Source organism: Bufo gargarizans, chromosome 1 (assembly GCF_014858855.1).
Source record: "Bufo gargarizans isolate SCDJY-AF-19 chromosome 1, ASM1485885v1, whole genome shotgun sequence".
NCBI lineage: Eukaryota > Metazoa > Chordata > Amphibia > Anura > Bufonidae > Bufo > Bufo gargarizans.
Genome location: NC_058080.1, coordinates 228,508,524 through 228,534,751, shown reverse-complemented (window position 1 = coordinate 228,534,751; position 26,228 = coordinate 228,508,524). Strand labels below are relative to the sequence as shown.

At 46.9% G+C, this 26,228-nt stretch overlaps 1 protein-coding gene across 1 annotated transcript; it reads left to right on the top strand.

Moving 5' to 3' along the window:
• The first annotated feature begins 171 nt into the window (after window positions 1-171).
• Window positions 172-25,931, top strand: MAD2L1 (mitotic arrest deficient 2 like 1). The gene is made up of 5 exons (XM_044302027.1): window positions 172-300; window positions 1,247-1,393; window positions 17,446-17,566; window positions 20,204-20,307; window positions 22,480-25,931. Exons 1-5 carry the CDS (start codon window positions 231-233, stop codon window positions 22,647-22,649), a joined length of 612 nt encoding a protein of 203 aa, XP_044157962.1. The 5' UTR covers window positions 172-230; the 3' UTR covers window positions 22,650-25,931.
• Window positions 25,932-26,228: the final 297 nt, after the last annotated feature.

The window sequence follows — 26,228 nt, the reverse complement described above, 5'->3', positions numbered from 1 at the left end:
GAAAATATAGCACTCTGTCGGAGAAAACCTATCAAGGGGGGGGATTGGGCTTACCCTTACTAAAAATGGCCACCGAAGTGCAAACCCTTACGTACGACGTGAACATCCACTAGGTTCCACGAGCCAATGGAAGCGCTCCTTCCCGTACGTGACGTGATTACATCTCTGCGGTGGCGGAAAGGCGCGCTTTCTTGAATACAGCCCAGGAGCACTGGACGGGAGGCCCAGGAATGGCGGCTCAGTTGACCAAAGAAGGTATCACACTGAAGGGCAGCGCCGAGACCGTGTCCGAGTTCTTCTGTGAGTACGCTGCTGTATGTGCGCGCGGTTCTGCTCAGGCACTGTGTACACCTGCGGAACCTCCGGCTCTGCATAGAAGAAGCCAGGTGTAAGCTCAGGCTCGCCAAAGCCTTTCACTACTTGGAAACTCAGGATTTCACATCTCAAGATGTCTCCTATTACTAGACTGTGCCACAGGTACCACCCCTGGGATCCGCCAAGTGAAGGAGAGCTTGCTGCTCAAATTCAGCCACCCTCCATGCATTTCTGTGGGAGTTCTGACTCAGCAGTCCCATACTGGCGATGGCAGAGGTGGTGCGTCTGCTCTCCACCCACTGCTATGGGTGTGCGCTCCCCCTCTTTGGTGGCCCAGTTCCGGAGATGGGCATGGGTGATACTTGCACCTATTTGACACATGGTGTATCCTTCTGATATTTTTGAACTGGTGACCTATCCTCCAGGTGGTGTGGCAGCCGGGCCCCCTGCCGGTCAGCTGTATGCCTGCTCCATATGACCACGGCTGAGCGAATTGACTTCGGATGATACTTTCGAAGTCAATTTGCAAAAAATGTTGTTGCAGAACTGTATGAAGTTCCCGCTGCTGTACAGTATTAGAATGTATTGGCTCTGATGAGCTGAAGTTGGGAATTATTACTGTAAAAAACCTTGGTTCCAAACTCTGGTTCGGTTGCAAGGCTCATACCTAGATGTCACGTTCATCTGTCACATGGACTAGGTGCAGCTTGGCCCATAGAAGTGTGATAACGAGCACAGCCACTATACTATGTACGGCGCTGTGCTTGGTGGGCAGAGAGATGGCCGTGGTGCTGGTGTCTTCTTAAACAGCTGTCATCAGTTCAAAAATCCTGGAAAACCCCTTTAAGTGCATCCTCTGGTGTAATTTATGACACTAACCCATGTTTCATGCTCATTGTAACAGTGTAAACTAACCCATGTTTCTCCTCAGATTTTGGCATCAATAGTATTTTATATCAGCGGGGGATTTATCCGTCAGAGTCTTTCACCCGCGCACAGAAGTATGGCCTCACACTGCTTGTCTCTACAGACCCAGATCTTAAGAACTACTTGAACACAGTGGTGGAGCAGCTGAAAGGTACTGGTGTATGGCAGGAACCTCCCCCTGGGGGTGTCTGTGTTTGATCATCTTTGATTTGTTCTTTACAAGAGGTTTCTAAAAAGATTTCCTTCACTGTCAGCCTGCTCCCAGATTGCATCGTGGTAAGGCCCACTTGAGCATCCACAGCAAAGGCCCACGTATTGGGCTACTTTCACACTAGCGTTAATATTTTCCGGTATTGAGATCTGTCATAGGGTCTCAATACTGGAAAAAAACGCTTCTGTTTTGTCCCCATTGTCAATGTGAACAAAACATAACTGAACGGAATGCTCCAAAATGCATTCCGTTCCGTTTGGTTGCGTTCTCACACCGGAGAGCAAATCACGGCATGCTGCGGTTTTCTTTCCGTCATGGGATGCGGGGCAAAACAGATCCGGCATGACCCACAATGCAAGTCAATAGGGACAGATCTGTTTTCTCTGACACAACAGAAAACTGATCTTTCCTCCATTGACTTTCAATGGAGTTTGACTGATCCGTCTTGGGTATGTAAAAGATAATACAACTGGATCCGTTCATAACTGATGCAGATGGTTGATTATCAGTAACGGCTCTTGCAAGAACGCTAGTGAGAAAGTAGCCTTAAATGTGTTTTTCCAGTTCTTCCCTCATGACAACACAACATGGAGGATGTTACACTTTGACCTTCTTGGGACAGGAAGCAGAGAGGTTTTAAGGTCCCTCCCACCTCCACCCACCAGTGTTCTTCCTGTCCCTACGGGGATAGGAAGCAGAGAGAGTACCTGCTAAGATAAGCCAAGATTGAAGTAAGATTAGGAGGGGCTGAGGCTGGCTCGAGGGGGGTTATGACTATCAGCCTCTGGTAGCCCAGGCTAGTACCTCTCTGGTAAGGGGTTCCCTAGCTCTTCCCCGGTACCTTAGAGGGCTGGAGCCCCTTCTGTGAAAGAGCTGGTACAGCAAGCATCGCCGCAGTATCGGGGGAAGCCGATGCCGCTTCTCCTGTGGAAGCTCTGGGCTTGGCTGCAGTTCCTATGCTCCTCTAGACGCGCGTCATCGCATGCTGGAGGCCTTGGTATTCGGAGGCCTCGCATGGGGGTCGACTCTTCCTTGGAATGAGTCCTCCAGGAAGAGGAGGAGGAGCAGTGCGGCGGCTGGGGTGGACCAAATGGGGCAAGTCCATTTATATGATGTTGGCTGAGGTGGTCAGTTGTAAATCATGGAGGTCCAGGTATCTGGATTTAAAACTTCGGGCTGCATTCAATGGACAAGGTCAAAGACTTAAATCTTTCAGGTTTAGCAACCTGGCTTAAAGGGAATCTGTCATGTGGATATTCGATTATAATCTAACTAATTACTCCCCCGCCCACCTGCTGCTGATTCATATAGAAAATAACTGTCTGCAGCAGGTAGACGGGAAGAGTCAGGAGCTCCATGAATATTCAGGACTCATCATCATTATGAGCTGGAGCTTTTCAATACAAGATGTTGGCAGATTGACTGGGTCAATTAAAGAAAGTGACCCAGCATTTTGCTAAGAGAATCAGTCACTTATTTATGTTGCCCTTGATTTAGGACACCATAAAACTGGCGACAGGTTCCCTTTAATTATGTCTGACTGACTGGTTTCCTTATCTAGGAGAACTTTATACTAGCCTGACGTGCCGCCTTATGGCCTCTGCCTGGAGTGCCGCCTCATAGCTTCTGTGCGTAGTTTGTTGTGTTTTTGTGCTTGCCTCTGTGCAGTGGCCTGCCACCGCTTGCCTCCTACTGGTGCCCTGACACATTAAAGTAACTAGGTAGGAGACTGGAGTTAAGTTAAAGCTATAGGGGTCCTAAGGTGAAGAACTCAGGGCCACAGAAAGCCTAGGGGAGATGATTGGTAGTTCAGTCTATGCACTCTAATACCAATTGGTGAGTGGCGTAGCCTACAGTGCCTATTCACGATCTACAGTTTAGCACAAAGCTGTATTGGGAGCCACATTCCTCCTTACACAATGTAGACAATATTAATAGAAATGGTATTTAATTCAAGGAGTACAAGACATATATGTGTACCTGCCTTGAGACATAGGGTAAAGTATACTCTACACCTGGTGACAGTATGAGTCAGCTTGAAGTTTTAAGGAACAACGTATGCCCAACTAAACTTTCTCTGTTTTGGGGTCCATTCACACATCTGCAATTCTGTTCTGCATATTGCTGACCCATTCATTTCTATGGGGCCACACTATGTGCTGTCTGGATCCGCACTACCTTGTCCGCAATTTCGTTTCTCAAAAAAAAATAGGAGATGCGATCCACGCTGACCCTATTGAGCCCTCTAGACCATCAAGCCTGGTACTTTGGCCTGAGTAGTGGGGGACAGCTACAAAGAAGGTGAGATAATTCCTCTATTTCTCCTGCATTGCTGATTGCATTCTTTTTGGCTACTTATTATAGGTGCCTAAAATTCCTTAAAAAAAATAAGTACTGTAAAGAATAAACAGAGTGTTCTATTTGTAAAAGTATGCTGCCTGCTTCTCATCTGAAACCGCTTTGTCAATCCTGCATTGAAATGTTAGTATTGGAAGAGTCTCAATCTGTCAAAAAGTATTAAGGTGCTGGTGAAATCAGAGGTTAGAGCTTCCCTTAAACCCCTAAAACGGCTCTTTCCTCAATCCGCATGTGGCACTAGACAGAACCCGGATTCTGATTCAGATGAAGATAAATGGAATTTTGATGTGGGAGCAATTCTTCTGAAGATGAACCAGACAGAGCACTTTTTCCCACTGAAGATACAGAGCCATCATTAAAAGCAGTGAGAGCGACAATGCAATTGGAAGATGTTAAGCACCAGACATCCATTGCTGACCAGGTTTTTGAAGGATTGGCACCTAAAAAGCATAGTTTTTCCTGTTCATACAAATATGGAGGCCCTAATTAAAAAAGAATGGAGGAATCCAGATCGTAAATTACTAATACAATTAAAAGAAAATCCTTTTGATGAACAAGTGTCTTCAGTCTCGGATAAAGCACCTAATGTAGATGCCCCAGTGGCAAAAATTGCGAAAAGATCGGCACTTCCCTTTGACTTAGGGGTTCTTAGTGGTCCCTTAGATAAGAAAGCAGACGCCTACCTTAAAAAAGCCTAGGAATCTGCTAGTTTTAAACTCTACTAGTTTTAGGCCAAGTATTGCTGCTTTCTGGGTATCTAGGTCTTTTAAAGCTATGGTTAGGACAACTGCAGTCACATATTAAAGATAAAACCCCTAGAGGAACTTCTGGCCTCCCTTACAACATTTATAGACTCGGCCGGTTTGTTTGGCGGACGCTTCTTCTGATGCCGTTAGATTTTTCTGCTCGATCGGCTGCTTTATCTAACGCTGTTAGATGGGCCATCTGGCTTAAATCTTGGAAGGGTGACCAAGGTTCCAAAGTGAGGCTTTGTTCCCTACCATGTGAGGGTCAGAGGATATTTGAGTCTTCCTTGGATGACATTCTTGAAAAAGCATCAGACAGAAAATACAGGATCTTTCTCAGTTATGGGTGTTCCCTGAGACAGGCTATGTCAGTACTAGGTTTAATGACATCCACCATCCCGGTGGTAACCTATGCTCAGTTTCATTCAAGACCATTGCAGGAGGACATTCTAAAGAACGTGGATGGTTCTCCTCTATCCTTGGACTACAACTTTTATCTGAGTTCAGTAGCAAGGTTGTCATTACTATGGTGGACAATCCCAACGAATCTATCCAGGGGATGCCCTTGGGTGTCTCTGCATACGATGGCAATCGCCAGACCACAGACGCAAGCCTTGGGGGTGGGGAAGCCCATTTAGGGGGACACTTCTGGCAGGGAAGATGGAACATTCAGTCCAGAAACCATTCCTCAAACTACAAGGCACGAAGTGCAATAAAAGAGGCTATATTAAAAATCCTATAGACATTGGCAGAACTGTAATATAATATATTCAGACAATACAACAGCAGTGTCTTATACAAACCACCGGGGGGGGGGGGGGGTGCACAAGAATAAGAGATCTGTTGACGTTATCCCTGGTGATTTTTAAAATTGCAGAGATGAACCAGTTCATTCTCAGATCAGTTGACCTCAGAGGGAAGGACGATGCCCTGGACTTTTTTATGCTTTAAAAAAAAAAGTTTTAAAGCAGGGAGAATGGTGCCTTCACAACTCTATTTTCCAGCTCATAGTACGGAAGTGGGGTCTACCAACTAAAGATCTTTTTGCAACAAGGGAAAACAAAGAGGTCGGCAGAATAATTTTTTTTTTTTTTTCGCTCAACAGAATGAACTTCCCGACAGGGATAGACACATTAACCCAGTCATGGGATCAGGAGTTTGAATATGCCTTCCCTCCGTATTTACTCATTCCATTAGTCCTGAAGAAAGTTATCCAGGAGAGGGCTTCTTTGATTTTAATAGCTTCAAGATGGCCCAAAAGAGCTTTGTTCTCAATGTTACAAAACCTAGTGATGGAACCCCCATGGATGCTTCCAGTGTGGGACAACCTTCTGTATCAGGGGCCAGTTTTTCACCCTAGACCAGATCTTTTACAACTAGAAAATTAAAAGTATAGTATGGGCTAGGAGGGCCTTGTCAAATGAGGTAGTTTTACTGGCCAGTAAGAAAGAGGTCACAGCTAAAAAGTACCGTATTTTTCGCTTTATAGGACGCTCCTAGGTTTTTGAGGAGGAAAATAAGAAAAAAATATTTTGAACCAAAAAGTGTGCTTTTGGTAGGTTTTGAACTAATGGTGGTCTGTGGATGACGCACTGTTATGGGGGGGGGATCTGTGGATGACGCACTGTTATGGGGGGGGGATCTGTGGATGACGCACTGTTATGGGGGGGAGGATCTGTGGATGACGCACTGTTATGGGGGTCGGAGGAGCTGTGGATGACGCACTGTTATGGGGGTCGGAGGAGCTGTGGATGACGCACTGTTATGGGGGTCGGAGGAGCTTTGGATGACGCACTTTTATGGGGGTCGGAGGAGCTGTGGATGACGCACTGTTATGGGGGTAGGAGGAGCTGGGGATGACGCACTGTTATGGGGGTCGGAGGAGCTGTGGATGACGCACTGTTATGGGGGTCGGAGGAGCTGTGGGTGACGCACTGTTATGGGGTCGGAGGAGCTGTGGGTGACGCACTGTTATGGGGGTCGGAGGAGCTGTGGGTGACGCACTGTTATGGGGGTCGGAGGAGCTGTGGGTGACGCACTGTTATGGGGGTCGGAGGAGCTGTGGGTGACGCACTGTTATGGGGGTCGGAGGAGCTGTGGGTGACGCACTGTTATGGGGGTCGGAGGAGCTGTGGGTGACGCACTGTTATGGGGGTCGGAGGAGCTGTGGGTGACGCACTGTTATGGGGGTCGGAGGAGCTGTGGGTGACGCACTGTTATGGGGGTCGGAGGAGCTGTGGGTGACGCACTGTTATGGGGGTCGGAGGAGCTGTGGGTGACGCACTGTTATGGGGGTCGGAGGAGCTGTGGGTGACGCACTGTTATGGGGGTCGGAGGAGCTGTGGGTGACGCACTGTTATGGGGGTCGGAGGAGCTGTGGGTGACGCACTGCTATGGGGGTCGGAGGAGCTGTGGGTGACGCACTGCTATGGGGGTCGGAGGAGCTGTGGGTGACGCACTGCTATGGGGGTCGGAGGAGCTGTGGGTGACGCACTGCTATGGGGGTCGGAGGAGCTGTGGGTGACGCACTGCTATGGGGGTCGGAGGAGCTGTGGGTGACGCACTGCTATGGGGGTCGGAGGAGCTGTGGGTGACGCACTGCTATGGGGGTCGGAGGAGCTGTGGGTGACGCACTGCTATGGGGGTCGGAGGAGCTGTGGGTGACGCACTGCTATGGGGGTCGGAGGAGCTGTGGGTGACGCACTGCTATGGGGGTCGGAGGAGCTGTGGGTGACGCACTGCTATGGGGGTCGGAGGAGCTGTGGGTGACGCACTGCTATGGGGGTCGGAGGAGCTGTGGGTGACGCACTGTTATGGGGGGGGGGGGGGTCTGAGGATCCACAGATCCCCATAAGTGTCATCTACAGATCATGCATCAGTGTGGAGGGAGGAGGCGGGGACACTTATGGCGGGGCCCAGTGCAGTGACTCTACTCTAATACACCCGGCCCCGCAACTGTTAAGTACATTCAATCCGATCCATATCTTAATGTATACTATAATGTTCTGTACTTACTGTAGTACCGTATGTATAGCATTAAGACGGCGCAGACCGGCAGCTCCCTCGGTCATGCGCAGCCTGCCTGCTTATCTCACTTTATGCATGAACAGGAAGGCGGTGCATAACCGAGGGAGCTGCCGGTCTGCTCTGTCTTTAAAGAGGACCTTTCACTAGTTTAAAAACTAACTATATCGGTGGGCAGAGCGGCGTCCAGGGGTCCCCCTGCACTTACTAGTATGTCTGGGCGCCGCTCCGTTCGCCCGGTATAGGCTCCGGTGTCTGTAGCTCCCTCTGTTTGTATTGGGGTTGTCCCTTGCTGCAGCGCTGGCCAATCGAAGCGCACAGCTCATAGCCTGGGACTCCAAGGCTTTGAGCTGTGCGCTGAGATTGGCCAGCGCTGCAGCAAGGAACAACCCTAATACAAAAACTCCGCCTAGTACAACAGAGGGAGCTGCAGACATCGGGCGAACGGAGCGCCGCCCAAACATACTAGTAAGTGCAGGGGGACCCCTGGACGCCGCTCTGACCACTGATAGTTTTTAGTTTTTAAACTAGTGAAAGGTCCTCTTTAATGCTATACATACGGTACTACAGTAAGTACAGAACAGTGCGGTATACATTAAGATATGGATCGGATTGAATGTACTTAACAGTTGCGGGACCTGGTGTATTAGGGTCACTGCACCGGGCCCCACCATGAGTGTCCCCGCCTGTTTCCTCCACACTGATACTAGCGGCCAGTAGGGCTGCACGATATGGGAATTTTGTGCGATTGCGATTAGGGCCCTAAAAATTGCAATAACGGTATGCGATGCAATATTTTAAGGCAATTGTGCTAGAGGTCTATTTGCTTGGATTTTCAAGGCAAAAGCACACACAAATTCCTGATAATGCAGAAATGTAGTTATGCTTAACTCAAGAACTGAAATGCAGTGTTTTTCAAAATAAAACATCTTTTACTAAATTAAGGGTACTTTCACACTTGAGTTTTCCATTTCATCCACCATGACGGCCCACATTGAGATTGACCCTTGACCTCTGTAGGGGCAGGAACACATAGAGAGTTTAAGAACCCCCCACCCCTCCACCTCCTCAGTGCTTTCCTGCCCCTACAGGGGCCAACACGTGGAGAGGATCCTCCTCAAGGAGGATTACATCGTTAGTTTTTACTTTGCAGGTTCTCCAGCTGGCCTCCCGCGGCATGGGCTAAGGCTGGCCAGCTTGGAGCATCGAGGACCCTCGTCTCGGCCTATGCTGAGGCCTGTGGTCCTCCCCCATACCTCTCGTACTTCCTTCCCTCCTTAGGGAAGCAGTCGGGGGTGCCGGATTCGCGGGCGCGCGGTGTGCGGCGTTCTTCCTCCGCATGCTGTGCGCTTGTGACCGGCTGGGGGAGCAGGTGCGGCGCATGGAGCGCTCAGGAGGCAGGCCGGACGCCGCACGCATCCTCTCATAGGCTCGTGTGGCGCCGGCTCTTGCCGTCACTAGAGGCGCAGCTTGATGACGTCAGACGCCGGGAAATTTGAAAAGGGAAGTAGACCGCGGTTCCCTCCAGCTCTTGCCTGCTGCACCGCGATGTCTGAGACACCTGCTCCCCGCCAGGAAGGCCCTGATCCCACTACTGCCAGTACCGTGAGTCCCCTTCTGGGGGGTATATATTTCAGTCTTTTGTCATTGAAATTCTAATTGGCATATCTGGTTGCTTCCTCACTCCAGGGCAGCAAGGAGTCAAAGCCAAAGTCCAAACTCCTAAAATGCTGCGCTTGCTCTAAGCGTCTCCCTGAGAACTACAAAAAAAGGTTGTGCAAATCTTGCACATCGGAAATTTGGAAAGAAGAACAACCAGATATTCTGTCTGAAATGAAATCTTTTATTGCGGACGAAATCAAGTCCTCTTTAGCCACCCTGACAGCCCCCGCTAGTACTCCTATCCCCTCCAAGAAACGCAAGTTGTCCGCTATCTCCTCCTCTGAGGGCGAGGATGTTGAAGTGGCTTCCACCTCATCCAGACAATTTCCTAATGAGGAACCCTTGTCTGACGGGGAAATTCCGGACGAGGATAAAAAATATTTATTCTCCGCTGATGAAATGGAGGAGCTGCTGAGAGCAGTTAGATCCACAATGGGTATCGAGGATACCCCTAAACCTCGTACGGTACAAGACGAAATGTTTGGGGGCCTTAGATCTAAATCCTCTATAGTTTTTCCCATTAATGAAAATATAAAGGAGATGATAATGGAAGAATGGTCAGACCCGGAGAAAAGGTTAGGCGTTCCTAAGGAGTTCAGAAACAGGCTCTGCTTTGATTCGACTGAATGCAAACTTTACAATCAGACCCCTAAAGTAGATCTACAAGTGGCTAAGGTAGTAAAGAAGACCGCTCTACCCTTTGAAGACTCCTCACAGTTGAGCGATCCTATGGATAGAAAGGCGGACGGGCTCCTAAAAAAATCCTGGGAATCAGCCATGTTTGGGGTCAAGACTAATATCGCTGCTACTTCTGTTGCTAGAGCAATGTATATATGGCTAGGGGAGTTGGATGTACACCTGAAAAATAAAACCCCAAGAGAAGAGATCAGAGACTCGCTCCCTCTTCTACGCTCCGCCACAGCATTTCTGGCCGATGCTTCTGCAGAGTCGATCCGCTTCTCAGCCAAGGATGCGGCTCTTTCTAATGCAGCCCGGCGGGCGTTATGGATGAAGGCCTGGTCCGGGGACAAGGCTTCCAAGGCTAAACTCTGCTCCATCCCCTTCTCAGGGGAATTTGTCTTCGGTCCCACTCTGGATAAGATCCTAGAGGGGGCAGCAGACAAGAAAAAGGGGTTCCCAGAGGAGAAAGACTCTAAAAAGAAGCCCTTTCGTCAATTCCAGCCTCAGCAGAGATCCTACAGGGGGAAAGGGAAAACTGGCCGATGGAGCTATCCCAAAGGAGGGAGAGGAAGAGGCTTCATCCTCAACCCCCAAAATAGACCAAACAAACAGCAGAAATCCCTGGGTTCTAAATGTAATCTCTCAGGGCTACAAGATAGAATTCGCATCAGTCCCCCCAAGAAGATTCTGCATCTCACCCCAGCGCAGGTCAGAACTTCCAAAGATTTGGCAGGGCGTCCAAGACCTCTTGGACCTAGGGGTGATTCAAAGGGTCCCTATCCCAGAGGAAAGGAGAGGGTTTTATTCCAGCCTTTTTTTAATAAAAAAGCCAGACCAATCCTTTCGCACCATTATAAACTTAAAACCCCTAAACAAGTCCATTCTATACAGGAGGTTCAGGATGGAAACAATCCCATCCATAATTCCCCTGATCCAGAAGGGGGCGTTCATGTCATCGATCGATTTAAAGGACGCCTACTACCACGTCCCCATTCATCATCTCTCTCAGAGGTATCTAAGATTTGCTATAAAGGGTCAAGACGGATCAATCCATCACTTTCAATATGTGGCCCTTCCCTTCGGTATCTCCTCGGCCCCCAGGGTCTTCACAAAAGTAGTAGTAGAGATGGTGGCCTATCTTCGTCAAGAGGGAGTTACAATTATCCCATATCTCGACGACTTCCTGATTCTGGGCAAGACAGAGTCCGAGAACCTCTGAGCAACGCAAAGATTCTCGGAATTCTTAAACAATCTCGGCTGGATCATAAATCTAAAGAAATCCACCCTAATCCCATCCAGGAGAATAAGGTTCCTGGGTGTGGAACTGGACTCATCCCTGTTAAGAACCTTCCTCCCTCAGGACAAGGCCACGACTCTAGTGGAAAAGATCCGAGCATTCCAGAGGTCTCGCAGTTGCTCCATCCGGAAGGCCATGAGTCTCCTGGGAAGCCTAACAGCCTGCATCCCTTCGGTTGCCTGGTGCCAAGGCCACACAAGGGTGATCCAGAGTTGGATCCTAGGCATCTGGGACGGGAAGCAGGTAAGTCTGGACAAGACTTTCCGGATCCCACAGGCCGTAAAAACAGACCTAGACTGGTGGAAAGAAAGAGGAAGACTGCTTGGAGGCCTACAGTGGCAGAACCATCCGGCCGTTCAGGTTATCACGGACGCAAGCCTCGGAGGCTGGGGTGCAAAGATTGGAGATCATCTTCTACAGGGCTCCTGGCCAGCCGAGATACGAGTCAAATCCTCAAACTACAGAGAGCTGTATGCAGTCCTGGAGGCGTTATTAAGGGGAGAGAGTTTTTTAAAAGGGCAACACCTAAGAGTAATGTCCGACAACACCACAACGGTGGCCTATCTGCGACATCAAGGAGGGACAAGGTCACGGCCTCTGGGTGCGTTAGCAAGAAGAATCTTCTCCTGGGCAGAAGAGAACGTCTTATCTCTCTCCGCCATCCACCTAAAGGGCTGCGAAAATACGATAGCAGATTTCCTGAGCAGGAGGACGATAGATCCAGGAGAATGGTCTCTGAACAGGGACATCTTCCGGAAGATCTCGGAAAGATGGGGCCGTCCGGAGGTAGACTTGTTCGCCTCCAGAAAAAATGCGCAGGTGGAATGCTTCTGCTCCCTAAACCGGGAGGACAGACCCATGGCAATCGATGCCCTATCGATACACTGGAATTGGAACCTGGCCTACGCCTTCCCCCCAATACCTCTTCTTCCCAGGGTCATCCAGAAACTCCTAGGGGAACCAACTACTCTGATCTTAATAGCCCCTTTGTGGCCAAAGAGGAGTTGGTTCTCCACTCTAAAACAGCTATCGCTGGAGGATCCATGGGAAATCCCTTTCCAGAAAGATGTTCTAGTCCAGGGCCCTCTACTTCATCCAGACCCCGGGATATTCAAACTGTCAGTCTGGATCCTGAGAGCGAGACATTAAGAAACAGGGGTCTTTCAGAAAAAGTGATATCTACCCTAAGGGCCAGTAGGAAAAATGTGACGTCTGCCATCTACCTAAAGATCTGGAAGAGATACTGTTCCTGGTTAGGAGTGGAGCGCCCAGACACCTCCTCCCCTCCCATCAATAGGATCTTGGACTTTCTGCAGTGCGGCTTGGAATTGGGCCTAAGACCTAGTACCCTGAAAGTCCAGGTTTCTGCTCTCAGCTCCTTTTATGACTGCAGCCTAGCTAGCCACAGATGGATCAGGAGGTTCTTTAGAGCGGTTTCAAGATTGAGACCCTCTCTGAAATCGAGGGCTCCTACTTGGGACCTTAACATAGTCCTAGAAGGCCTAACAAAACCTCCCTTTGTACCGTTATCAGAAATCTCTTTAAAACACCTTTCCCTAAAAACTGCCTTTTTAATTGCTATCACCTCAGCCAGACGTATTGGAGAGATCCAGGCCCTTTCTTGTAGGGAACCCTACCTCCAGATCACCCAAGATCACATCCGTTTAACTCTCGATCCAGGTTTTCTCCCAAAAGTAGTCTCCCCCTTCCATCGGGAACAGGAGATCTTTCTACCTTCCATCCCCAGATCTGAATCTTCAGGGTCTAGTGTTAATTTACATCTCTTAGATGTCAGGGATACAGTGATCCAGTACCTGGATTCTACCAGGGATTTTAGGGTTGATGGCAATCTCCTTGTTCAGTTTTCGGGGAAAAATAAGGGAAAGAAACTAGCTAGGTCTTCCATAGCCAGATGGATCAGATCCACCATTGAATATTGTTACAGGTTCCAGAATATACCCAGTCCTGATAATGTTAAGGCCCACTCTACTAGGGCCACTGCCTCCTCTTGGGCTGAGAAAGGAGGAGTCTCGCTGGACCAGATTTGCAAGGCTGCAACCTGGTCAAGCACCAATACCTTCGTAAAACATTACCGTCTTAATCTTCCGGATTCGAATGAAACTCTTTTCGACCGGAAGGTTTTACAGGCGTTATCCCCACCCTTTTAGTTATCTGTTATGTCTCAATGTGGGCCGTCATGGTGGATGAAATGGAAAAACCGCAATTAGACTTACCGGTAATTCCGTTTCCTTGAATCCACCATGACGGCCCATACTATTCCCCTTCCCAAAAAAAAAAAAAAAGGGAGATATATGCTTACGAATATATCTTTTCATATATACGTACTTTAGGATAAATAGGAGTTTAAGGGTATGGATTAATATCCTTTTACTTTTGTTCCACCTTTTTGGGTAATTGTAAAGCACTGAGGAGGTGGAGGGGTGGGGGGTTCTTAAACTCTCTGTGTTCCTGCCCCTACAGAGGTCAAGGGTCAATCTCAATGTGGGCCGTCATGGTGGATTCAAGGAAACTGAATTACCGGTAAGTCTAATTGCGGTTTTTTCTTTTCCGGCATAGAGTTCCGTCACAGGGGCTCTATACCAGAAAAGAACTGATCAGGCATATCCCCATGCATTCTGAATGGAGAGTAATCCGTTCAGTTTGCATCAGGATGTCTTCAGTTCAGTCGTTTTGACTGATCAGGCAAAAGAGAAAACCGTAGCATGCTACGGTTTTCTCTCCGGCGAAAAAAAAAGGAAGACTTGCCTGAACGCCGGATCCGGCATTTTTTCCCATAGGAATGTGTTAGCGCCGGATCCGGCATTCAGAATGCCGGATCCGTTGTTCCGGCATGCGCAGATCGGTAAAAATTAGAAAAATGTACAAGGCGGATCCGTCGGTCCGCATGACAAGCGGAGAGACGGATCCGTCCTTGCAATGCATTTGTGATCCGGATCCGTCTCTCAAATGCTTTCAGTCAGCGGCGGATCCGGCGGGCAGTTCCGACGACGGAACTGCCCGCCGGATCACACTGCCGCAAGTGTGAAAGTAGCCTAAATAACATATTTGCATTACTGCAAAAGTACAAAATGCTAAACTTGCCATTTTCTTAATAGCACTGCACGGAACAGATAAATAAAATAGAATAAATAAAAACATTTGTTCATTAAAATAACGACTTGCCTCCAGCCCCTCCTCCCTCCCCATACTGTAACTGATGTATCGCCGGCCGTGCTGTGCAGCATAGCGGCCGACGATACATCCGTGTCAACCACGTAAAAAGTCAACCATCGCTTTATAAGGCGCACTGCCATTTTCCCCCCACAAGTTTGTCTTATAAAGCGAAAAATATGGTAATATAATTGCAGTATTTTTGGGTCGGGCAATTGCGATATGGCGATTAATTGCGATTGCTTTGGCGATATATTGTGCAGGCCTAGCGGCCACCGAAGTATCTGCTTTATAAGATGCACAGCCATTCCCCCCCCCCCCCCCCCATTCTTGAGGGGGAAAAGGGAGTCTTAAAAAAGCGAAAAATACGGTATGTTAAGAATCGTGATACAGTCTCTAAATTTTTGGGAAGGTCTCCTGACCCCTTTTGCAAGCAGGCCTGGACAAGAATCTAAAGTACAACCCTAAAAGACAAGTAGCGGCACTGAGTCTTTTTCTACGATTTTCAACTAGCCGAGCATTCTTGGATAAAGTTTTCGATCAGCAGCCTCCAGATTATGGCCCTCTTGAAGACCTCTGTTTCCCCATAAGATTTAAATGTAGTATTATTTGCCTTGACTCATTCCCCATTTGAACCTATTAAGGAGATACCAATCAAGATGCTCACTTTAAAAATGACTTTTTGTTAGCTATTACATCTGCTAGGTGAGTTTTGAGATCCAGGCCCTTTCAGCCTTCCCTCCTTATACAAATATATTGGAAGATAGTCATTTTAAGGCCTTTACCTTTTTTCTTGCCTAAGGTGATTTTGAACTTCCATAGAAACCAGGACATAATTCTACCTTTTTGTGTTAATCCCATTAATTGTAGAGCACTAAATTTTTATTGTCTAGACATTAGAAGATGTTTAATCACTTACCTGGAATCCACTAAGGCAGTGGTGCCCAACCATTTCTCGTCTGAGGGACGCACTAGACATGGTATAAATTTTGCGGGCCGGGACCAGGTAGCTTTGCCAGAAAGAAATGCAAACACTGTGAGGGGGCACGTGCAAGCATTACTATTGTGAAGGGGCAAATATCTGGGCATTTTTACTGTGAAGGGGGCACATGTGAGCTTTATTAGGCTACTTTCACACGAGCGTTCGATCGGATCCGTTCTGAACGGATCCGATCATAATAATGCAGACGGAGGCTCCGTTCAGAACGGATCCGTCTGCATTATATTGGCATATAAAAGCTAAGTGTGAAAATAGCCTCAGACGGATCCGTCCAGACTTTCAATGTAAAGTCAATGGGGGACGGATCCGCTTGAAGATTGAGCCATATTGTGGCATCTTCAAACGGATCCGTCCCCATTGACTTACATTGTAAGTCTGGACGGATCCGCACGCCTCCGCACGGCCAGGCGGACACCCGAACGCTGCAAGCAGCGTTCAGGTGTCCGCCTGGCCGTGCGGAGGCGAGCGGAGCGGAGGCTGAACGCCGCCAGACTGATGCAGTCTGAGCGGATCCGCATCCATTCAGACTGCATCAGGGCTGGACGGAAGCGTTCTGCTCCGCTCGTGAGCTCCTTCAAACGGAGCTCACGAGCGGACAGCAGAACGCTCGTGTGAAAGTAGCCTTACTGTGAAGGGGGCACTCTCTCTCCTGCCAGCCACAGCACAGACCACCGCTACCAGACACTAATTCCAACCAAGAAGGGTTACTTTCTTACCCCTCAAAGCATGTACTGCCGAACCCCTGCCACATGGACTCCACTGGCCCTTCAGGATATCCCAACTGTCCTCACTAAGGAACCAGCCACACTTACAGGGGGGGGCATCCCTCCTGAAACCACACTGCCCGCCATTAAGAGTCAGCCCTTCCTTCCTCCGGTACAGTCCAGTCACAAGGTACAGCCCTCCGCACAGTAGGAGCCCTGCACTGCAAGCAACTACCCATGTGAACGACAGCTGTGAGAGATGCGCTTAGTCGACACACACAACGCACTCTGCAGAGTCCACACACACAACACCCTACAGTCACAGAAATGATTTACTACTCGCATTCGTTCCCTGACTTGCCTCCAGGCTTTCTGTACTGCGCCACTGCAGCCGCCCCAGAGTGTACCTTTTTCAGCTTCTCTAGCTGGGCACAAGCTCAGTCTCCCGTCACTGCGCGGGCTGGATCACACAGCTTTGCAGGCCGGTTATGGCCCGCGTGCTGTAGGTTGGGCACCACTGCACTAAGGATTGGAGAATAGATGAAAATCTCCTGATCCAGTTTCAGGGATCTGGTGAGGGAAAGAACTTCCATAGCCTCGATTGCAAAATGGGTTAAGTTTGCCATATCTTGTGCTTATTCGGCGAGAGGTCTGCCCATTCCAGAGGGGTTTGGGGCCCACTCAACTAGGGCAGTAGCTACTACTTGGGCGGAGGCTTCCCTATCTCAGATTTCCAGAGAGGCCACATGGCCTTTGCCCCCATACTTTCTTAAAACACTACAGGTTGCATCTGGACTCTGATGCTGCCTTTGGGAGGAAGGTACTGCAAGCTGTAGTCCACATGGGTGCTGTCATGGATGAGGGGGAAACAAATTGCTTACCGGTAATTGTTTTTCTTGAAACCCATGACAGCACCCCAAAATTTTCCCAACCGGTTTTTTTCTTTAATGGGGCTTATTCTTGAAGTTATATCCTAGTTTAGTTAGGGAAAGAGTGTACCGTATTGGTTCCCTGGCTGGGGTCTTTTTTTTTTTTTTTTTTTTGTCACTGAAAAGTGTTGTAACTGGAAATGCAGTTTATTCTGAAACCTTGAAATCTAGAACTAGATTCCGATGTAAAAGGCAATTTTTTGACACAGTAATTCCTCCACATTTATTCGCCAGCTGGTACAAAAGGCTGTGGGGCTGTAGCGGTGCCTTGTAGATTTGTAATGCCTAGCAGGCTGTCCTGTGCCATCAAGGTTTCAGGGGGCACACATCCTCATGTATTAATGGTAATATATGTTGAGTCCATGCTTGGTATGTTTGTTCTGTTCTAATCTAGTTCTGCTTTTATTTCTGTCATTTCAGATTGGCTGTACAAATGTCAGGTCCAGAAACTAGTGGTGGTGATTTCAAGCATCGACGGCAATGAAGTTCTTGAGCGCTGGCAGTTTGATATAGAATGTGATAAAACTGTGAAAGATGACAGGTAACTGAGATGTCATGAAAATCCTGGGCATAGAAGCTCACATACTGGAACGGAAAATTTCTTGTTTATAAGCAGAGAAGGTTTAAAAGGGTTGCCCCTTCTTGCCGTTTCTGCTTGTTCTGCAATGTTTCTGTAGTTCTCATTCATTGCAATGGTAGTTATGGAAACACAGGAACGCTGGCCCGCTCAGCAGTTTTGGTAAGGCCGGCACTTAGTCCAACCTTGCTATGGAGACTGAAAAAATCAGCTAATTCTAGATTTCAGGTGGGATGGGCAGCTCCGAGAGACTTTTTAACTTAAAAAAGCCAAGTCAGTATGCCAAATATGGAGGGAGGTGATTAACTTTCATGCTGTGTAAGCCGTCATTTTATAGGCTATTGCAGAGATTATTGTTGGTTTTTTCAGGAAAGCTTTACCCCCACTGAATAACACTAACACATTGGTTGTCTGGAGTGATGGATCTTCCTTGCTTAGGCGGTGCAAGCTTGTTGCTCCTTTAGTTCTAGTAGTTACGAATACAGTGTGGACCTGAGGTGCTTTGTGAGCCACCTCTGCAGCCTTAGCAACTCTTCTGCACCCAGTGATCAAGCCAATGGGATGACAGAGGAAACCTACTCCTGTCAACCACTTATGTCCTGATTAATAGCAACCTTGACCACTAAAGGGCATTAAAAGGTTGGATTTGGAGTATTCTCTGATCTCGGCCATTTCAGCAGTATCTTAACAGGTGGTTAAAACTGGACTGCTTGGTGATAGAGCAGAAACAGGTTACTTTACAAGAATGTACTCCAGCTAGAAGCCTTCATCACTCATCAACTGGATAGGTGATAACTGCTAGGTGGGTGGCTGTCCAGTATATGGGACCAAGGCAGTAGCTAGGAGGAATTTGAATGGAAAGGCGGTCAAGCATATCCCATACACTCCATTCAAAGTCTGTGGCACTGACTGAAACGGCACAGCTGTATCCGGTGGATAGGTACTAAATGCCATTGGCTGGAATATAACTGGAAGGAATGCATTGATCATTACTTTTATCTGGTTGTTCTCACTTTAAATATACAGTGAGGAACAGAAGTATTTGAACACCCTGTGATTTTGCAAGTTCTCCCACTTAGAAATCATTGAGCTGTCTGAAATTCATATTGTAGGTACATTCATACTCTGAGAGACAGAATTTAAAAAAAGAATTCAGGAAATCACATTGTATGATTTTTAAAGAATTTATTTGTCTTGCACCTGAACATAAGTATTTGAACACCTGAGAAACAGCAAGAATCCTGGCTCTCAAAGACCTGTTACTGTGCCTTTAAAAAGTCCACCTCTACTCCACTCATTAATGTAACTTAGTAGCACCTGTTTGAGCGCTTTAAAGACCCCTGTCCACCCCACTCAGACACCAACTACTACCATGGGCAAGACCAAAGAGTTGTCAAGACACCAGAGACAAATTGTGGACCTCTACAAGGTTGGAAAGGGCTACGGGGCAATTGCCAAGCAGCTTGGTGAAAATAGATCAACTGTTGGAGCAATTGTTAGAAAATGGAAGAGGCTAAAGACAACTGTCAGTCACCCTCGGACTGGGGCTCCATGCAAGATCTTGCCTCGTGGGGTATCACTGATGATAAGAAAGGTGAGGAATCAGCCCAGAACTACAAGGGAGGAGCTGGTCAATGACACCAAGAGAGCTGGGACCACAGTTTCAAAAGTCACTGGCGGTAGAACACTACACCGTCATGGTTTCAAATCGTGCATTGCAAGGAAGGTTCCCCTACTCAAGTCATTACATGTCCAGGCCGGTCTGAAGTTTGCCAATGACTTTCTCCCATGGCTCCTCTGATCATCCAGATGGTCACGTGGTCAGATGAGACCAAAGTAGAACTTTTTGGTCTAACCTTCACTTGTCGTGTTTGGAGGAAAAAGGATGCGTTGCATCCCAAGAACACCATCCCTAATGTGGAGCATGGGGGTGGTAACATCATGCTTTGGGGGTGCTTTTCTGCAAAGGGGACAGGGCGACTGCACTGTATTAAGGAGAGGACGAATGGGGCCATTTATTGTGAGACTTTGAGCAACAACCTCCTTCCCTCACTCAGAGCATTGAAGATGGGTCCTGGCTGGGTCTTCCAACATGAAAACGACCTGAAGCACACAGCCAGGATAACCAAGGAGTGGCTCCGTAAGAAGCATATCAAGGTTCTGGAGTGGCCTAGCCAGTCTCCAGACCTAAATCCAATAGAACATGGAGGAAGCTGAAACTCGGTGTTGCTCAGCGACAGCCCCGAAACCTGACAGATCTAGAGGAGATCTGTGTGGAGGAGTGGGCCAAAATCCCTGTTGCAGGGTGTGCAAACCTGGTCAAGAACTACAGGAAACATTTGACCTCTAATTGCAAATAAAGGCTTCTGTACCAAATATTAACACAGATTTTCTTAGGTGTTCAAATACTTATGTTCAGCAGTGCAAGACAAATAAATTCTTTAAAAATCATACAATTGATTTCCTGAATTTATTTTTTTATTCTGGGTGGGAATGCACCTACAATGTGAATTTCAAACCACTCCATGAAGTGGGAGAACTTGCAGAATCGCAGGGTGCTCAAATACTACTGTTCCTCACTGTACATTATATTTCTTTCAGCATTGTTAGAGACAAGTCTCCGAAAGTTATTCAGGAAGAAATCCGATCAGTCATCAGACAAATCACAGCCACAGTAACGTTTCTTCCACTGCTGGAGACTGCGTGTAAGTAGTGTATAAGGCATCTCAGGTCTCCTCCTTTTGGGAGAAAGGGTCGATAAAACACCTGCAATGTATAACCTGTTCACCACAAAAATAAATGGGTTGCTGAGCTAGTCACAATGACATCCCAATCCTGTACAGTGGCAATGAACAGAAATAATCAGTTCTGTCACAGAAAACCCCTCTCAACGGTGCAACTATTAGGGTCCGCAATTCCGATCCCGCATTTTGCGGAACAGAATTGTGGAACCGGGTCCGCAATGCCGATCCCAAAAAAATAGAACATGTGCGGACAAGAATAGGCATTTTCTATTAAGTGTCGGCGATGTGACTTCTGCAAAATGTGGAGCGCACAACGCCGATGTCTGTGTTTTGCGGATCCGTAAAACACATGGACGTGTGAATTGACCCTTAACCTTTTCAGCCCCGGAAGGTGTTTTTTTTTTTTTTTTTTTTATGGCGTTCGATGTACGATAAAACTGACCGGTTACTTTTATTTTACAGGTCAGTACGAATCCAGTGATACCTTTTTTATATGTATAGTTTTTGTGTTTTGATAGTGATAAGAAAATTGAGTGGGGGAAAAAAATCTGTTTTTTTTTTTGACACCCCCGCCCCCTATAACTTTTTTGTGCTTGCGTGTACGGAGCTGTATGGGGGGGGTGACTTTTTGGTCACTTAATTTTTGTAGAAAATGAAGCAACCAAAAACTGCAAATCGGCTTTTTTTTACACTTTTTATACATGCAATCATCTGATTGCTATTATCATAGATTCCAATGCACTAGCATTGGAATCGATTATGATTTCACTACTTTCCTATGTAACCCTTTTACAGGAAAGGGCTCCATAGGAAGTACTATGCAGCAGCCTCATGTCATTCATAGATGGGCTGCTGCATACACTCTGCTGCTCCTCCGATCGCCACACGGGGGAGCCGGAGCACCACCGAAAGCAAGCGCTACGGAGTGCTTCCGTGGAGTTTCTTTGTGCATCCGCACCTCCAAAAAAAAAACTTGTTCTATTATTTTTTGCGGTGCGGACGGATGAATGGTCTGGATTCGTTTCGGCAGCCGCGCGGATGGTGCCTGTGCATTGGGGAGCGCAAATTGCAATCCACAATGCATGTAACAGCAGACCCCAACAGTTGTTTGCAAGAGGCATAAAGCTAAGGGTGGGAGATCCATGTAAAGTTCAAGTTGTGGTTTTGTTTTTGCCACTATAGTGATGACATGCATTACATAATGTACACATCTAATATCACTACTCATGGAGAAGTTAGAGGATTTATTTTTGGGCTAAATATGATTGAAAAAAGTACCTATTTATTCAATAAGAGCCAAATGTGTCTAAAAAAAAAAAAAAAACTTGCAGTTAGAATGAATATCATAGTATTCTGCCTTGTTAGTAAAGTGTGATTAAACACCACAGGCTGCCATAAGAGGACGTCTTACTGACTTGGGCTACCTTCACATATGCGTTTTGGTTTCAAGTTTTGAGATCTGGCAGAGGACCAAAATGGTTGCATCCGTTCTGTTGGGATGCGGTTGTGTGACAACCGGATCTGTCACCAAATACATTGAAAGCAAAGGGTGACGGATCCGTTTAGCATTCCAAAAAAACTGGTCCGACGCTATTGACTTAGATTGTTTTTAGTGACTAATTTTTTTCAATGACTGGACACAACAGCTGCTTCAGCAGTTATGTCTGGTCACAAAATGGAATACTGACTGAACAAAAGGCATCCTAATGCATCCTCTTTCTATTCAGAATGCATGGGGACAAAACTGAACCGTTTTGGCCCAGTTTTGAGATTCTCTGCAGGAATGCCAAAACGCAGATGGGAAAGTAGCCTTAGTTCTTTTCCTTGCCTGTACAGTCACTGGACAATGGTACAATGTAAGGGCTCCGTGCCCGTGCTGCAGACCGCAAATTGCAGTCCGCAATGCATGGGCACCGACCGCGGGGCAGCCGCATGCAGATTGCAGACCCATTTACTTGAATGGAGTCTGCGGTCCGCACCGCAAAAAGTAGTGCGTGCACTACTATTTTGCGGTGCGGAGGCACGGACAAACGCCACAAAAGCACTCCGTAGTGCTTCCGCACCGCACTATACATTTCTGTGATATTTTTTTCCATGATACTTAATGAATCTTGTTCACTTTTCTTGATCCAGGTGCTTTTGACTTGCTGATCTATACAGATAAAGACTCGGAAGTGCCCGAGAAGTGGGAAGAATCTGGACCTCAGTTTGTTTCCAACTCTGAAGAAGTTCGGCTTCGCTCCTTCACCACTACAATCCATAAAGTTAACAGCATGGTGGCATATAAAAAAATAGACTGTTAATAGTGGATTCTATTTTTACTGTTCTTTCTCTTGTCTACTCTGGTAGTATTGATCCGATTTCTAATGCAGTTTTTAAGGTGATGTATGTGGTTATTTTTTTGGGTTATTTTTTTTAGTAGCCACCTCATTACGTGTCTTTTGATGCTCTGTAGAGGACTTGGTCCTTCCACACCCTACTGCATTAGCTTAAGCTGAGATATATTGAGGGGAGCTTTTTACTTAGTTGCTTTAGATGGAACTTAACCAGTTCACTTTCTTAGAGTAACGGGCTCTGCCACCACAACCTTAAGTATTTTAGTTCCATATTCATTTTAGGGGATCATGAGTTTGTGATACAGTGCATCGGTCCTATGCTTGTGAAGGTACACTGTGATGCTATGAACATGAGTATATTTGTTTAGCAGCTCCACTGCCGACTGACTGGTCCTAGTCATGCCAGTTCTTTAAGAGGGCAGAATCTGCTAACGTGCCCCCTTTCAGGCACCAAACAGGGGTACTTTACAACCTCAACAATTATTGCATGCACTAGCTTCATTTTCTTGCTGTAACAGACAGTTTTGTATTGGGTTTTTAATGGGTGGACTTAACAATTTGGTCTCAGGAACATATTCCGGCAGTAAGCTCCTGTTGACAGATTTAAGTGTCCTTTGCAGGACCTGAATGTTTTTCTACCCATTTTATTATTCTTATTTTATATAAGTACCAGCTCTGGTCTGTTATACATTCTAAACCCCATTTACTTGCATTGCACTGTACTTTGACGATTTTGATGCAGAATCTGCACCCAATATGTCCTGTATGGCTGACTAAAAGACTGCAGAAGATGTATCCTTATCAGTTTCATAAATGCGTTAATCTGCCGAAATGCATTTTTCCAATCTCTGGAAGTTCAGAGAAGGACTGGGGCTGCATTAAGTTGTTTGATTGCCAGTCCACTCATTCAGGGAACTCGGGGGCCCCTGTTCTCATCAACAGTCATGGCTCCAGCAGTTGGGCACCCACTGATCAGATACGTATTCCCTATCCTGTGGATGGAGGATGTGTCTTGAGACAACTCATTTAAGTATTTCTTAGACCACAGCTATATATCCTTTGTATTTAATAGTCTTGTGTCCATTGAGACTTCCATGCAACATGCATATGCAGGCATTGGGTCGGGGGGAAAAGAGCAAGCGTTCTACATGGATTTTGGTTCTAAGTGAGTAAAATCTTGGAAAAACTTGCAATCCTCTGTCAGCTCAAAAATCCTAGCCGTTTGTGTTGCAGTAATGCTGCAATGTTATTGAGACTCCCAGGTGACCAAAAGACTCCACGTAGCTCCAGTCTGAGGGTGGCCATACATATAAGATGGTTGAATGCTCTTTCATCTGACAGCTAACAGCTATCACTCCTGATCTGCCTTATACACTCGCCTGCTTGGTTTGGCTGAGAATGTGTTCTCAGTAGGAGAAAGAGGAAGAAGCTGATGCAAGATTCAACTGAAAGTGGCTTTTCTTGCGGAGAACAAAAGGATCATGCGGTTGAAATTCAACTGCCTGATCTTTATTCCCACTGACATCTACCATAGGGGGGAAGAGTCTGGAGGCCCCAATACACATTAAGTAGTTTTTCTGGCCTGGTATGGACATGATCACCTGCACTGCTACAGCCAATAACTGACTTCAGCAGTAGCGTGTTATCACCCATGAAGCCACTAATTGGCTGCAGTGGCTCACGAAGTCTTGTCGATACCTGGCCTTAAGAGAACAATCTGGGGACTAGAAGATGGAGGAATGGGAGCCAGAGAACAGGTAATTGTGAGTCTTTCAGTTGGTGAAGCAGGCTAGGGCTTTCAGTTAAGAAATTATTCCTGACAACCCTTAAAAGGGAACCTGTCATCTGGATTTTGGGTATAGAGCTGAGGACATGGGCTGCTAGATGGCCGCTAGCACATCCACAATATACACCAATAAATGACTCACAGAAGTGAGTGCCCGTGCCGAGCCTGCACGTAAAGTAGAACACCAAAAAAGGAGATAGGGCCAGCACAAATAGAAATTAATACAACCTTTATTACAGTCTCAACACGAGACCAGATATTAATAAAATACAAGTAAAAGACAATACTGTGGTGGGTATGGAACACACGGGAAGAAAAGCGGCACCACTAGTATATAGACATATACATATAAATATCAATCTAGATATCCAGGCTAATAGAATCATATACATATAACATGGTATATAAATAAGAGACCGGATATCCAGAATAGCAGGCAGAGTCACAGGTAATGAAGCCGGATGGAGATCCAAAGACAGTACAGAAATGTATAAAATGCAAAGTGCAGGAATCAGATTAATGAGACATCCACAATAAAGCTATGACATTGAATACCTGAGTGGTGAACCGGATAACCCCAATGCACGTTTTGCGTAAGCTTCAGGGGGGGGGGGGAAGGTGTGTGTGGCTAGTAGGGCAGCTTATATAGCCGAAAAAGTTAATAAGATAAGGGACAGCTGGGGAGACGTGTGGCCACACCCCTGTGTTCACCTCGCACAGGTTCTTTATTACTTTATCCCTATTATTGTCGATGTTTATACGTATGGCATACACCTTTTGTATTTACTGTCCTTTCACCATTATTATCTCCTATTTGCCTCCATACAATGTCCTCTATACACTATTTGTACCATCAGTTGTGTGTGTTCTTGAAGGCCTTTTACATATACCTATGTTTGGATTTTATGCACTGCACTTTTCTGATGTCCGGTGCGTTCCACGGGTCATGTGATCGCCTTCTGCGTTCCATGCCTGTGGAGCGCTCCGGTCCGTCCGAATATTATATTCTGGCTTTCATATTTGCATATCACTGTCACCACTTTGTGGCTGTCCCCTACCTTACCATACCTCTTTTAATCATTATATGTACATGTCTTTAGGTCCGGAGATGGTATAGCCTCTCCTCCTCGCTCCGATATACCGGAAGTGACTCCTTGCGTTCCACGAAGCATTTGCGTTCCACCCGATTACCGGAAGTGAGGCGATGCGTTCCATGCTGGAGCGCACTCGCCTCCCTTCCTTGTGTGGCCACACATGTCTCCCCAGCTGTCTCTTATCTTAAATTATTCGGCTATATAAGCTGCCCTACTAGCTACCCACCACAGTATTGTCTTTTACTTGTATTTTATTATATCTGGTCTCATGTTGAGACTATAATAAAGGTTGTATTCATTTCTATTTGTGCTGGCCCTATCTCCTTTTTTGGTGTTCCACATCCACAATATCCAGTCCCCATAGCCCTCTGTGCTTTTGTGTCAAAAAAACTATTTTATATGTATGTAAATGAGGCTACTAACGTTTCCGGAGCCCAACCACGCCCACTGTGAAGGAGCCCAGCACCTCCCCGCTGTGTTGGGCTCCGGAAACGTTAGTAGCCTCATTTACATACATGTAAAACCGTTTTTTTTTAACACAATAAAAGCACAGAGAGCTACAGGGACTGGATATTGCAGATGCGCTAGCGGCGAACTATCAGCCCATGTCCTCAGCTCTATACCCAAAATCCAGGTGACAAGTTCCCTTTAGAGGTCGTCCAGGAT